Source organism: Lepisma saccharinum, chromosome 6, assembly GCF_977018435.1.
Source record: "Lepisma saccharinum chromosome 6, izLepSacc3.1, whole genome shotgun sequence".
Taxonomy (NCBI): domain Eukaryota; kingdom Metazoa; phylum Arthropoda; class Insecta; order Zygentoma; family Lepismatidae; genus Lepisma; species Lepisma saccharinum.
In genome coordinates this window covers 56,273,126-56,289,503 of record NC_139234.1, presented here as the reverse complement: position 1 = coordinate 56,289,503, position 16,378 = coordinate 56,273,126, and the positions used below count along the sequence as shown (strand labels likewise).

The following is a 16,378-nucleotide window of genomic DNA, read 5'->3' as shown; positions in this document are numbered from 1 at the left end:
AGCACATATATAAAAAAAATGGTAATGCATCAAAAATAATTATAATTTACCATCTTCATCCATATCTTTCGGATCAGGCCTTGCAGGTTTTGTCTCTGGGTTAGGGTCAATTTCTCCAGGCTTCAGTTTCCTTGGGTCATCTGCCGTGTCCTCACCTTCTTCCTTTTTTTGGGCTTGATCCCTGCAGTATTGGAGAGAAGTATTACAATTACATGTACTTTTTTCTTTCCAAGTAAATACCCCAGACAGAATAAAACTGCATAGTGTCTTGTAAATAGGGTAAAAATATACAAAAATCAAGGCAATCTGAAAATCAAGGCAATGTATTTACAAATACCAGGCTGCCTGCATAGAATAGTTTGTGCACATGCCTTCGGTATAAGTAATCTTGAGTTTGATCTCAAAATTCTGGTGTTGGCCCAACATTATGCAGATCATTGGAAAGCTGTTTAAAAAAATGTATCAGGTCCCAGTCTGGAAAGCTATGCCCTGACCATGTGTCACCAAAAAAGAATTTTTTTGCAAATCCTCCTGGCCCTACATGGCTGTTGCAGAACAGGGTTCCATTTTAATTTATAACAACCACAACGAAGGGACACTCAGTACACAACTGAAAACATAAAAGTAAAAGTTTAATCTATTCAACAGTATAAATATTAAAATACTACATATTCAAAAAAAAAAAAATGCAGATTTCTGTGAATCACACATCTTAGTCAAGTGTTGGAATCACAATTAAACTGATGGCATTATTGAACTGAACTTTGATTCAATAGCCTCTTGACTGCCCAGCTGCCTTTCACGGTGTTGCACTGTCAGCCAATCAAGTCCATTGCAGCTACCATATTTCACTGCATAATCATCGCAGATTTTGTGCCAATTTTTTTTGCAAGAAAGTGTGGTGCGACCATTATGAGAAGCTTTCTTTTTTAAATTTTACCGATAGTTAAAAATCATTTATTACTAATTTCTTTGGGGCAAGATTAGAATGCACGAAATACTCATGAATACACGTTACAATTGAATATAGTCCAAATCCACACAGATAATGGAAATATTACACTTGAGAAAATTTACCACAGTGTTGCGATGTACAGGCTTAAAAAATTTAATCTTGTGTCCGAAGATTCTTCGCTGCTATCATTGATTTCCTCACCTGATGGGGTGATGCGACAATCATGCAATGAAAGATATAAACAAATTGTTGAACATCCGTATGCGGTGAAATATGGCATTCTCTCCAAAGTCTATTAATCCTTCCTTCGAAGTAGCTTACCAACCATCTGTTTTCAAGTTGCTGGATAAACACTAAAATTTTAGGGTTATGACTGGAGATTGAACTTGTGTCCGTAATCTGGCTACATATATACCCTAGATGGGGAGTTCTACACTATTAATATTAATTATATCCATGAACTGGTAGTGGCTACAAATTGATTTTTCAAGAGATGATAATGCAGTTAACCTACAAATATATTATCAGCCTAACAATGAAAAAACAGGAATTTGGCATTGAAAACTGCTTTATTGTTTTTCGAAGTATTCTCCTTTATGGTCAATACACTTTTGCATTCGTTCGAACCATTTGTCAAAGCAGTTTTTCCAATCTCCTTGAGACACCTCCATAATATGGTTTTTGAACGCAACGGCATCTTCCGCCGACGAAAATCGTTGTCCACGCAATTTATTCTTGACATTCGGGAACAAGAAGAAGTCATTGGGTGCCAAATCAGGACTGTACGGCAGATGACCCATCAATTCGATTTTTTGACTGTTCTTAAAGTCGGTTGTTAGACGAGATGTGTGACAGCTGGCATTGTCTTGATGAAGAATGATCCGACGGTGTTTGTTTGTTTTCCGTATTTGACCGAACACCTCTGGCAAACAAATTGTTGTGTACCATTCAGAGTTGACCGTTCTACGTTCCTCTAAAGGCACAGTTGCCACATGACCAGTTTTCCCGAAAAAACAGGCGACCATTTGTTTCGATGTGCTTCGAGCGCGAACAACTTTTGTTGGATTTGGTTTATCTTGAAACACCCATACAGTCGACTGCTGTTTACGTTCCGGCTCATATGCATATATCCATGATTCTTCACCTGTCCCAATCTTATATACGTCTTTTGAAGCACCACGATTGTATTTATTGAGCATTTGTTTGCACCAATTGACGCGAGCGTCTTTTTGAGTTTTTGTCAAATTGTGTGGGATCCAACGAGAACATACCTTTCTCACACCTAAATGATCATGTAATATTTTATATATGCTGGTGGAACTAATGCCTATGGTTGCCTCAATCTCACAGTATGTCACATGACGATCTTGCAGTATTAGGTTTTGCACAGCATCAATGTTTTCTTGAACAACAACTGATTTTGGACGAATTTCGCGAATCTCGTCGGTGAGCGAATGGCGGCCACGATTAAATTCGTTATACCAGCGTTTCACAGTGGCAAAGGATGGGGCTTCATCGCCAAATGTGGAAGTAAGTTGATCGATGCACTCTTGTCTTGATAATCCACTTCGAAAATTGTAAAAAATCATCGCACGAAAATGTTCATGAGTTAATTCCATTTTATTGTTGTCGCACAATCTCCAAGGCAACATAAACAACACAAATGAAGCTACTGACAAAACATTTGAAGTACGTTATGGTCAATAATGCCAGACGATTCCGTGCAAACGTCAAATCGTGTCTAACTTCAATCAGTGTTGCCAAGGCTCAAAATATAAATAGTGACCCTTGTATTACCAAGCTAATTAATATCTTATTTCTTTATATTATTGATTGATTGATTTGTTGTTTTAAGTCCACTTTATGCACAGGAAGGCTAATTGGAACTGGACCTACAGTTTAAAGTGGGATCCGAACCACTTTGCCATGTGCCTCCACCAGGGACCCCTTGATTACAAAGTGACGACGTTACCATGATGCCATCCGAGACACCCTATTTCTTTGTATTAAAATATAGGCTTTAATATTTTAAAATAGTATCATGTTGTTTCAAGGTCAATAATGCAATCTTTTAGTGTCCATAAATGTCTATTTTGCACAATATTGCCTAAAAGTGTAATTTTCGGTACTTTTCTTACTCTCACTTTCTTTGGCTACTTTGGTTCTCTCATCCCACTACATTGTAGATGGTAATCACTGTATGTATCTGATCGCAATTCCTCATAATTAGCCAAAAGAAACAGAATAGTTCTGCAAAACTAAGAAAAATACAATAGAATAGAATACACAACTTTAGTCAATAAGTGTACAACCTCCTAAGAAACTTAATAGGTTTTATTTAATATTCTTTTTTAAGTGTCTATTTTCATCATCCTAAGTGCTTACTTTACAAATTTTAATGTCTATAAATCTGCACTCTATGAATTACGAGGGTCGTACTGAAAGTAATGAGCAACAATTTTTTATGAACCAAGTTTTGGTTTTATTAAAGAAAAACATGCTACATCATAATCTACAGACTTTTCTTTACTTTTCAACAAAGTCTCCATTTCTTTGAATGCATTTTTCCCACCTTTCTGGTAGCTTGAAAATACCCTTACGGTAGAACTCCGTTCCAGCTGCTCACAGACACTGTCACACTGCTTTATGCATGTCCTCCATCGTCAAGTAGCGTAACTGTTCCTTCACAAAACCGAACAGATGATAGTCGGAGGGTGCAATGTTGGGACTGTAGGCAGGGTGAGGCAGAAGCTCCCACCCCATTTTCAAAATTTCCTCCCTGGTGAACTGAGCAGAGTGCAGGCGTGCATTTTCGTGTTGAAGGATGATTTTCTTTCCAAGATGTTTATCCTGCAATACATGACGGAGCTTGTGAAGTGTTTGGATATAACGGCGAGCATTTATGGTTCAAGAAATTCAACGATGATGCACCCCTGTGCATGGAAGCAGTTCGTGGGTGTATGCTTTGAGGTTTGCCTTTGATGATCGTGTTTCCTTCTTTAAAATGTTTTACTCATCTTCTACTAACACTGCTAGCACCCATGCATACATCTCTATACACACACTGAAGTCTATTCTGAATTTCAGCAGCAGGAATTCCCTCTTTAACATGGAATTCAATCCAGAGTTGGAAGTGGTCGGAAAAAACTGGCTTTTTTGGAAAAAACAGAGTTTTTTAATGTGGATTTTTCGACTTTTTTCACAAAAGTGTCTGAAATCAATGAAAATACAGGAGTTTGCAGTATTTTTCCTGTTCCATTGTTTTCGTTTATCTCCCTACTGTAAAATAGACACTCATTTCTAAATATAAAATACAATTTACAATATGAAATTTGTAGCTAGACATAAACAGTGTTTTAAAAAAAGCTGGCTTTTTTAAATGGTTGGTTCTTACTGAGTGTTATCTTCATATTTCGGTAGGCTTATTAAATATATCAATGTACATTCACATAACTAGAATAGTTTTGTATGTGTTTTTAATAGAACCTAATAGTATGATGTGATTTTCAACATTTGAATTTGTTATATGAATACGTATATAAAGCAAAAAAGAAAATACTGCTCTACATTTTGAAAATCTAGTATCAAATCTCTTTACATTAAATTTTGTGTTCAGTAAAATATATTTGTATTCTGGCTTTCCAGTACATCATGTATAATTTGGTTAAATGCCTGCTAAAACCTGGTCACGGAGCAACTGGTGATGTATTTTGGCTGCTTGTTGCAGTGGTTCTCAACCTTTGTGAGACCACAGACCAGTAAATTTATTTATTTCTTACAAGTTGATGCCCTGATCCCAACAATTTCACTCATAAATACATTTCTGATCTTTAAAGTTTATATGGAAATTAATATGCAGCCTTAATTAATATTGCATAGCAACTATGGCATAATCATAGTTCAATTATGTATAGACTTACTGTCAAATATAAAATGATATAATTAGTCGTTAACCCCTGGGTGCACCGGACCTTTTGCAGCCTGGCGATTGAAAACATGGGCACTAAAACTGAAGCAGAAGCAAATAAGACTGGCCCGAAATGGCAAAAAATCTATTTAAGAAATCTGGACTGGACCTACAGTTGGAAATGAGATCTGAAGCACTTTGTCTCCACTGAGGATTGAACCTCAGACCCCTTCTTATTACAAGGCAACAGCATTACTTTATTCCACTCCAGAGGCCCATTCATGATTATGAAAGGAACCTTCTATAAAAAAGCCAGCCTTTTTTCCCCCAACAACAGTACTTGTAATTTGTTCTCTGTGAGATTTACAGACAGAATTAAATCTTAATCTCTGATGAAGTAGGGAACAATCTTGTTAAGTATAGAGAAAACTCAGACTGAAGCAACACATGACAGTGTGGACGGTGTTACATTGAATGAAGTGACAAGTGACTTGGGCCCCTTCAGTCTATAAGCAACCACCCAACACGCATGCGCAAACAAAACTTAGGCAACATCATGCACGCCGTTGAAGGAGCATTCACACTGAAGTCACAGATAACAAGCAACACAGTCTCCTTTAGTATAAAGTAAAACATTCATTATGCATGCAAGAACAACAGACCAAACCAACCATTGAGAAAACAGTATAGTCTGAGCAACATGCAAGTGACATGTTTAGCTAGTTGCTGCACTTTGGTTCGAAAGGTCTGCTTCCAAGTGACACATGTCACTTGTTGCTTTGGTCTGAAAGTTCCTTGAGAAAATGGTACAGCCAAAGTGACAAGCAACACTTGCATCTCAAGTTGCTTCGGTTCGAAAAGTTACACTTACTTCTAAGTGTTGGTTTCCAAGAGCCACGTAATATGTATACTTCTGCATATGTGTTGTGAACAGTAAAGATTTTTAATTGTTCCGCAACATAGAACACACATTTTGCTATTAACATTTGCTTCATATTTTATGATATCAACATTTAAATTCAGATACAAACATGTAAAAGCTTGTTTTAAGTCCATTTCATGGCCAGATGTGCTCATCAGGACTACACATTTAGTTTTAACCCTAGCTTATCCATGCCACTCAAGAAACTTATATACCAGGGGAAGGCTCACAGACCGACACTTCTTTTTTTTTTTTTTTTTTTTTTTTTATATATAACTAAAATTCAAGAAACCATTTTATTACTGAATCACTGCTTCCTTTGCTGATTATATATGTGCAGTTATTTATTAATTATAATAATTACAAAAATTACTATCATTAATAAAAATTATTGCATGTGTTTCTCAGATATTTCATTCACTAAAACTCACAAAATCCATAATAATTTTTTATTAATGCTTTTTTGTTTGTAGAAGTGCAGTTATTTATTAAATACAATAATTACAAATATTACCATCATCACAAACCAATTGTACACTGTCACTTGCATGAGTGTCTCGAATGAAACAAATTCAAAGATGGCACCTGATATCCCCACCAAATACATTTTTTCTCCTTGTTACATTACAATTATGAACAAAAGTAATACAGAAAAATCGAGAACATTCTAGAGAACAATGTTTTTTTTTTCAAACAGAAAAATCTAAAAGATTGAGGTGGTGAACCTGCAAGCCCCCACCCGCCTCCCTCGATAAGCTAGAGTTAAAATTGTATCTGAACCACTATGCCCACTGAGACAGGCCAATATCTGCCTCTTGGCTGCCACATCATGTAAATTTCTTCAAGCTAGTTGTACAATATGTCACTATAAACCCGTAAGCTAAAAACAGTAACTTCAACTGAAATAGGTTAGCTGTAATTGGAAAAAAGCCAAAATTTCAGTTTTTTCCCAAAAAAGCCGGCTTTTTATGGGAAAAAACATCCATTCAAAAAAGCAGACTTTTTTGCAACTCTAATTCAATCACAGCACATTGTCGAAATGAAACATCACCGTCGGCCATTTTTAAAAAACTGACTGTGCTCACGCAATTGAATCTAATGATGTCACACTACCTCAACGCATTCAGTAGTGTCTATATTTTGCAATGATTTACTTTGCATGTATTGATGGATTATGATTTTTTTTTAAATAGTTGCTCATTACTTTCAGTATGACCTTGTAATACCCCACACAATTCATTCTCTTGCAATGTGAATATACATCTGGTCCGTTTCTCATCATTGTAATTCTGCTTAATACTTAAGGTCCAGCAGTCTCCTCTAGTTCTGGTTTATAATTTTATGATATGTAAACTTTGATATGATCTATTCAATCTGCCATATAAAATCTCATCTCTACGAGAACATATCATACTTCCTACAAAACATTAGAAAATACTGTTCCCATGGATAATACATAAGAAAATATATGCAACGATACTTACAGGAGGTATTCATATCTTTCCAGGCACTGTGCTGCTGTGCGACCAATAATGGGAGCAATTGTCCTCCACTGAGTGGGCATCAACTTGGCAAGGTGCAGCAACTTTTCGTCTTCCTCACGGCTCCATTCAGTCTTTTTAATGCTTGGGTCCAACCACTCGTACCACCTAGCTTTGCACTGTTTAGCTGACTTGCGGTGCAGCAAGGATGCAATACGTGACCACTGGTTTTTCCCATATTTCATCACAGCAGCTTTCAGGATTTCATCCTAAAAATAAATATTTTGTTATGTGCAGTAGTTATATGGGCAATGAAAACAATTCTGAAATAAAATGATGGTACAAACATTTTCACATAGTTTCCAAATTTGAAGTGCACAAGAAATTGTGAATGTTTCTGATTCACTGCTAAATTAATTGCAAGACATATTATCTGAAATATTTTATGCTTTAGGATGTATCAATAGTTTTTTTAGTGAGGAAATGTACATTTGACTGATATATAACACTGAATCTTAACTTAATTTTAAAAAAAATCTTGCATAATTAATTCCAATGTTAACAACTTCACTTAACCAACACTAAAAGATGCGAGAGGCACTCATATGAAAATGTTAAAATTGAACAAACAGTTAAAACACACATTTAGGAAGAACACTGAGCCTAACTATCATTGCTAAAAAAATATATTTTGGATGAGAGATTAAACCTTACTGATTAGGAGCCATTTCTTTAGAAACAAAGGTAGGGAAAATTTAATATTCGGAACAATATTATCCTCCTTCAAAGATCAGCAAGTTTCCAACAACCATTCTTTAAGTATGAAGTTCAAAACTTCAACATCAATATAGTTACCATTATTTGAATCAACATAATTATAAACTTGATGACAAGATGTACACCATTCAGAGTTTTTCTTTTTAATGATCTCAATTTTTGGTCAAAATTGGTCTAAATCATGGCAATCAATGATTACAATAATATTCTGCTTTTACATGTTTCACTGTAGCCACTGCTGTAAAATTATGAAATTACCTACAATTAATTACTTATGGAAGAATTATCCTCAACTGAATATGTAAGTATGCACAGTGCACAAGTATTGTCCAGCATATTGTCCATGGCTACTTTCATTAATCTTTTCCTTGCAACTTGCATGTTTCTAAGGAATGAATTTTTACATCTACTAGCAGAGGTTTCAGCAGTTTGTTTGACATTTTGTTTCAATTCTTGAAGCTAAAATTACGTGAAATAAGTAGAATAAATATAGTGATGTGAAATTCGCTTGGTAATACTTATTAGCCCGCTGTATAAGGGATAAATCGGTAACAGTTCCGATTTTTTTAAAAATTCTCCTAGCAGGAAGACTAATTATCGTAGAATTTGGCAATCATTGTCACATAAAATTTGAACCTTCCTTAAAGTAATCAGCACTGTTTGGATTTTGAAAGAAAGTTATTTACGTTGAAATAACAACTTAAAAATCACCTTATGCAAGCATGCACGCTTCCTATGGACAATGTATTTTCCGTTGGCAAGCGACGGTATAGTAGACTAGGTGGGAATTAATGTAGAAGTAAATTGGAACCTTTGTAGAATGCATTTAGGGACTTTATTTTCATGCCAGGTATCCACCTGACCTGCCTAACCTAAGTCAAAAGCATATTTTGAACAAAATCTTAAGTAATCGCTAAAACTCCACAGTATGTATTAACAGAAATAAATCAAAACCGAACCATGTTAAAATTGCATTCGTAGCATGGTGAAATCGCAATAAAACAAAAGGAACTTCGGCCAATAAATCTCTTGGAGAAGGGATATTAACTGCCACTTTAAAAATTGCTGCTTGGTTTTGATTTGATTTGCTCTATTTTACTTTGCCTTTTGTGCCACTTTTGGCTAATTTGCAAAGATGGGATGAGTGATGATATGATGAAATTGATGAATGGACACTCACAAACATCCATGCCCAGGTCAGGATTCAAACCCGGGGATTGCTGCTTGGAACTCAAGTGTCTATAAAAATAAAAATGTATACAAACTAGTCACAGTCAGGAAATATTTGCAGATTCTATACCTGCTTACGTACTTTTACACATGTTCAACCTGTCTTGGAAATCTGTGGAGCAAGGCCGTGCATAATGGTAGAGAAGGGGGAGAAAGCTAGCAGGCAGAGCGAAGTGGTGCAAGCTGCTGCAAACTACTGGTAGCTCTGCATTTTCCTCTTCATGCACTCACTTCCCCTCTCACGCATTCATTGGTCAAGCCTGCTCCAGCAGGGGTGCCCACAGGGGGGATCATGGCGCAGGTTGCACCATCAACATTTTTTGGGGGGATTTTTTCCGGTAACGGTTCAGATTGTTTTATGATTTCTCGTAGCACAAAGCCTAATTATTGTAGAATTTTGGAAATCACTGTCACACGAAATTTGAACCTTCCTTAAAGTAATGAGCACTGTTTGGACCCGAAAAAAGTTATTTATGTTGAAAAAAAAAAAAAAAAAAAAACTTGAAAATTACCTTACGCACTTCTCATTGACAAGATATTCTCTGTCAACAAGCGGCAGTAAATATCGTAGAAGCGTGGGTATGAAATAGAAGTAAATCGGAACCTTAGTAGAATGCATTTAGGGACTTTATTTTAATGCTAAGGGAACCAAACCTAACCTGCCTAACCTAACCACGAAAGCATATGTTGAACAAAACCTTAAGTAATCGCTAAAACTCCGCAGTATGTGTTAACAGACGTACATCGAAATCGAACCATGTAAAAATTGCATTTGTAGCATGATGAAATCTCAATAAAACAAAAGGAATGTGGGCCTTTTTTCCCTTCATATAATATAAAATTCAACATTTATATCTTTTTCCAAAATATATGTAAAGATTTTACACCTTAAATGCACCATATTTAATCCATTAGATGAAGAAAATAAAGTGTTTTAAGGGTATTATCGAAGGTGGTGGTGGGGGAGAGATATCCAACTTTAGGCCAACATATTAGGCCTTAATTGACATGTGGATTCTGGAGCAGATTCTGAATTTATTTATTTTGGGGGGGGGGCAGTATAAAACTCTAGGTCTTAGATCATTGCAGGTATTTTAGTTAGAGGGGTATTGAGCATTAAATTGAGGAGATATCCAATTCTTGTGTATTGCCATTGTCTTAGACTGTTGCGGAAATTCTGGTGTGGAGACTGAGAATTATTTTTTTGAAGGAGGCAATATCCACTCTTCAATATCAACAGTGTCTAAAATTGATTGAGTATTAAATTTAAAGGGGGAGATAGAAAGCTCTTGATAAAGTGTTAGATCTTAGATTGTCAAGGAATTTCTGTAGTAGAGAAAGAGTTCGAACATTAAATTTTGGAGACTATTTAGCGATATGGTATCCACACGTTTTCGACCCCGAACGCACCAGAGGAAAAAGACTAAGAAAGTATTGACATCCTATTAAATTCATATTCTTGAAAGCCTGTAAAGCAATGGATGTAAAAATGTTATGTTTGGCACTTTAATGAGGTGAATGTGAAGTTTTTATGGTGACATTTGGCTTATTTCACCGAAAGAAGCTATATTTGCGACATATCGAGTAAGTTTTCTTGGTTGTTTCTTCCCTTCCGTAACACTCGAAATAGCCGTCACAGTTTCACCACCATAGTCACTATGCAATGTTTCCTCCTCACCACGCGTAGAAAGTGCAAGATAAGCAAAATTGAGTGGACCGCGATCGGCACAATTGCTCATTATTTACCGGTGAGGAGGAATGTCGGACATGTGAAATTCGTTATACTTACTAATTTTGGTGTCCTAATAGTGAATGTGCAGTTGAAGTTTGGAACTCATTTGAGGCCAGGTGACTCCGGCCAATTTCTAACTTGCCTTTAACATGGACTCTATAGAGAAAGTCAGGTAGCCGGAATGGAGGCGGGGCCACGGTAGGCCAAATATCCCCAGGGTGGAGCCCGGAATCGGTGTGGGAAATTTTGAGCCAAAAATTATTGCAAACAATAATACTTCTCGAGCTCAAATTTCCCACAGACTCCGGGCTCCGCCCCTGGGGTAATTGACCTACCGCCCCCTACCCCTACCGCAGCCTCGCCTCCTCTCCGGCTTTTTCTATAGAGTCCCTGTTAAAGGGATGTTAGAAATGCAAAATCACAAATCATCATCAAAAACCACAGGGAACTCTTTTGCACCTCATTTTGCCACGTCCTGCCACTTACTTTGTACAAACAAATTTCCATTTATGTGTAAGTAAAATGTGCAGCTTACATGTGCTACCATATTTCAGACATTCAATTTCTTCTTTAACAATACCATGCTGTGCTACGAACTCTACATCTTTAACCCCTTTCAATTGCACCACGCATCCTGCACACGTCATTTTCAAAACGTTGAACACGTTCAACTGAACATATGTATTTAAACGTGTGACCAGTTATATAAACGCGTGATTGGAAACACTGGCCCAGATTACGTCATCACACACAGGCTACATCCACCTGGAAGTAAACGGATGGACGAGCTCTCATGCATCGGTCACACATTTATATCGAAAAATAGATGATTTACCGACAAAATTCAATGAACGATGCGAGAAAACACTTCCCTGAACTTCAAGAAGTATAAAGAAACTACATTCGGTAAGTAATTTCTCCTGTAAATTTGATGAAATCAGTTTGTCCCTTACGAGACAGTGGCCGCGGTGGCTCAGTCGGTAACGCGTCTGACTACCATGCTCAAGGTCCCGGGTTCGATCCCCGGCCAGTTCAAATCCGGGAACTTTTCTAACGGTGGAAGCGGCCCCGGCGCCTACCCAGCGTCGAATAACATGGGTACCTGGGGGAAACCCTGGGGGGTAAAGGCGGTCAGGGGCGTGATGCTGATCACATCATCCCCACTCACGACCGGATCAAGAAAGTGTGGGGCGTTACCCCCACACCCCCTATACGCCTTCATGGCGTGGTGCTATGCACAGGGGAACACTTTACCTTTACCTTTACCTTACGAGAAATTTACAGTTTTTATACTATAGTTGCATTACAAGACAAGCTATATTCTCGATTATGATGGACCATTTTTGGGGTGGTCTTGAGTGATGGGCCCCCTGTTTAGGGAGAAGAGACAGATCACATATAGTGTTCAGTAAAGCTAAGGGAAAAGTTACTTTCAGTACACACTCTTTGTCGGAATTAAATACTTTGTGCAGATTAGGATATGGTTTGAGAGCGCGAATAATATGATTTTTGGGGGGGGGGGAATGCGCCATTGGCCTGGAGGGGGATGGGCAGCCCTGCTCTTGAGTCACTACTTGTGCAGATACTGGTTTTCGTTCTCTTGCTCCAGATTCCCAGGACAGTGTGTACACCTTTTCAGCGTTTTAAAATTAAATTGCATGCAGGAACTTTAAGTATTGGCCCAACTTAAAGCTGTGGTATATTTTATTTACAATATTACTCCGTTAGGTATGGTGGTCCAAAGTAGGTTAGGTAAGATACGCTTACTTGACTTTGCATTCTTGTATTTTCTTTGGTATACCATTTCTTTTCTTGACTGAACGTATATGCAACGTTATAAATACGAAAAATAGTTTTAAAGAGCTGTTCCTAATGGTTGCGATAAATTATGCAAGTTGTTGCAACTTACAAACGCCAAAAATAAGCTTGGAACGCTATAGGAAAAGTAAAATATCAATTTTCTTACCTCGGTGTTTCTCCAAACACCACCTTTTATCATAATCCGTGGCATCTTGGATAAATAATTTGCACTCTTCCTAAGAAAATAGAAATAAGTGTTTCAAATACAATAGAGCACTGAACTCTTATGATTTATTTGCAACTATCAGCGTGTTTTCGATTCGGCTTCGGCACCAGTGGAGACACTATCTGAACATCGCCATATTGAAATTCATATCAGTACTACCAGTACCAGCCACCAGGTCCTGATTTAGGATAACTTTCATGTAGGGGTGTGCGCGATCCCGAAAATTTGGGACCGGGATCGGAAAAAAATTTCCCGTGCCGATGCCGACTTCGGGAAATGACTTCCCGACTTTTCGGGATCCCGAGCAGTCGGATAATACCGAATGGTCATTTTAAAAAGTTGTTAATTCTGGACGTTTTCTGCATTGCAACTTGCAAGTGTCTGAAACTTATCGGAAATTGTTTGTTTTTATTCCAGAAATGCAAAAGCAATCACTTAAGTTGGAAATAACTTGTAGAATTCGAGATTTTCAGAGCTTCGGGAAATTTCGAACATTTCCCGACAAAATGGCTAATTTTTCCCGTCCGAATGTCGGGATTAACAAAATTTCCCGTCCCGACCAAAAAAGTTCTGTCCCGCACACCCCTACTTTCATGACATTCTGCTAGTGGATAAATCGTTTCTATCCTTTCTTGCTGCCTTCGCCAGGAACGTTGACACTTGTTGGGCCATAGTGGACACTAGCTCCCCGTCCCCGTTAAATACATGACATATTTTCATGGTACACATCAACTACACATAGCTACAATTCCTAAATTTTCATGAATCACAAATAAATAATTTAAATTAACAAGTTAGTAAGGTGTTTACAGAAATATGTCATATCGCAGAGCGTACACGATATAAAATTATCTGGTGATCTCCGAAAACCAGAAAATTGGTGCGGGCAGTGCCGGATCTACAAATTTTGCCCCCCCCCGTACAAAATATTACTAAATCCCCCCTTATTTATTTACCTATATACAGGGTGGTATCTGTAGGGGGGTGAGGGGAATCCCCCATCTGGATACTTGTGTCCCCCTCTCTATTTGATAAATTTTATCCCTGGGGAATGATATTTGGGGGAAAACAAATAATTGACAATTCAGTTACTTTCTCCCACTTCGCAATCAGGGTTGGCATGGTTAAAAGAAAAGTATTTTAAACAACTTGTTTGAAACGTTTAACACACATGGCTTTGTTTTTTTCACAAATGTGTAAAACGTTTAAAACAAAGTGTTTTAAACATGTTTTTTTCTGACATGTTTAAAATAGATTTTAATACTTGATTCTTGTTAGTTGGTGGTTATTTGCGTGTTTTGTAACTATGTTTTTTATTCAATGCGTGTCATTCTGTTGACTGTGCATAGAAATCTGTACAGAAAACATTTAAAACATGTTTAAACAAAAAGAACTGTCGGTTTTGTTTCTTTTAAAAAAAAAACATAAATTTTACCAACCCTGTTCACAATTCAATAGCAACATTTTGAGAACGCAGATGTGGCCTCAAGCGCTGCTATATTCCTGGAACTGAGCTGGTTGCGGTAGAGTGTTTTCATCAAAGGATCGGTTCTGAAAATTTGGAAGTGTATCTACACAAAAAGCCAGCAGTAGTAAAGGGGCGAGTTCCTTTTGATTGTTAGTGCCTCCCCGATTGCGCAATGGTCGTCGCCTTGTAATTAAGCGGTCCCCGGTTCGATACCCTCTGAAGGCACCTAGTGGTTCGAATTCCACTTTAAACTGTAGGTCCAGTCCCGATTAGCATAAAGTGGACTTAAAATAACAATTCAGTCAATCAATTCAATCCTTTTGATTGTTGGTTGCCCGTGAAAAATTTATCAAATGGAAAATTACACGGCCATAGCTTGACGTATCTTGTAATGAAGTTAAACATACATAATCTTTCAGCATCACCGAGTTAAAACACATGGTGCGAGTTAGAAGGTGGAAAATATTTTTTTGGTTTCAGCATGCGTTGTCAAGTTGGTAGCAAGCTAAAACATTTATAAAATATCATGACTAAAAATACAGAAGAATCGATATTTATTTCATTCTCTTGATCAGTTCTGTAACAACAATTGATCATGAAATTACGAACACAATAATGGGCGTTATATTTATACTAGTAGTGGTAATCGCTATTATCTTGTACTCAAGGAGTTCCAGATTAATTAGGCATAACTTGGCGGAGGCACTTGCCGGCCTAACAATTTTCAGAATTAACAAGTTAATGGAACTTGTGTTAACCTCCTGGGACCTGAGAAGCAAGTTAATGAGTAATTTTTATGATTTCGCAAATGTAAAGTGATTCAGCATTAGTATTGGGCGCTCTTTTTATGGGGTAGAAACCTTTTGATTCAGCCCCCCCCCCGCCAAAAAAAAAAAATTATGCCCAAGTTCGATTCAGATCCCCAAAAGTTAAGTCCCAGCCCAGACTAGAAACAACCCTACACGCACACTTACACAATCAGTGGCCACACGTTAGACAGAGTTTCAAGTTATAAAGATCTTGGTGTTCAGTTTGAAGAAAATAACAGTTTCCGAAAACACATCGACCGCATTGTAGCAGAAGGGTACCGAAACCTAGGGTTTATAATGAGAATTAGTGTTGCCCACGGGACGAGAAGGGACAGGCTTTTAAAAATTCGAGACGAGACGAGATTGATCATGTGTCCCGAGACAAACGAATATTTTCGAGACGAGACAGCATTTCACAGCATTTCCACGAGACGAGACAGGCCAAAGTCTCGTCTCGTGGGCAACACTAATGAGTAGATCCCGGAAGTTTGGCAAAATGCCTTTTTTTTATCTACTGCATATATTGATAATTTTTTTCCGGATATACGTTTCTTATGTTGTTTCGAATGTTTTAGAAGCCTTTTCATTTTGCCTATTTTGCCTATTTGGGACCCCACTGCCTATTTTTAATTATAATGCCTTTTTTTGCCTTTTTCAATTAAATTTGACCATTTTTTAAAAAAAATGCGTATATAAATTATTTTTCTCCGAAAAAACGTTGTTGGCATTTATTTTTCTTCCGTTTATTATGTGAGTAATTTTCGTCTTATTTAAGTAAAATTGAACTCGTGCATGTTTCAACATTGCTGAAGGAGAAAAGTGTGAGAAAAATGTATTTCATGCTCAGTTAGGATATTGCCTTTCGGTTAACATTTCCTTGTGCATGATTGACTGCTGAAGTGGACAGGTTGATTTCGAACACAAAGAAGATATTTCTGAAATCTCCCTCTCGAACCCGAAAATTTAAGGAAGTTGCATCTGAGCTTAGTTTACCTCCGCAACCAGTCTTGATCAGATGGGGAACCTGGATATCAGCAGCTATATATTGCTAACGACCTTCAAAAAATCAGT

The 16,378-nt window shown here is 37.3% G+C and overlaps 1 protein-coding gene across 1 annotated transcript in view; it reads right to left on the bottom strand.

Annotated features, from left to right (window-relative positions):
- Positions 1–13,154, bottom strand: part of Cdc5 (cell division cycle protein 21) — a 42,564-nt gene extending 29,410 nt beyond the window's left edge. Inside the window, exons 1-3 of the mRNA XM_083123966.1 lie at positions 12,971–13,154; positions 7,269–7,534; positions 51–181 (exon numbers count right to left, since the gene is read on the bottom strand). Coding sequence (XP_082980092.1) covers positions 51–181; positions 7,269–7,534; positions 12,971–13,015 — 442 coding nt within the window. The 5' untranslated portion in view covers positions 13,016–13,154. The remainder of the gene's footprint in view (positions 1–50; positions 182–7,268; positions 7,535–12,970) is intronic.
- Positions 13,155–16,378: the final 3,224 nt, after the last annotated feature.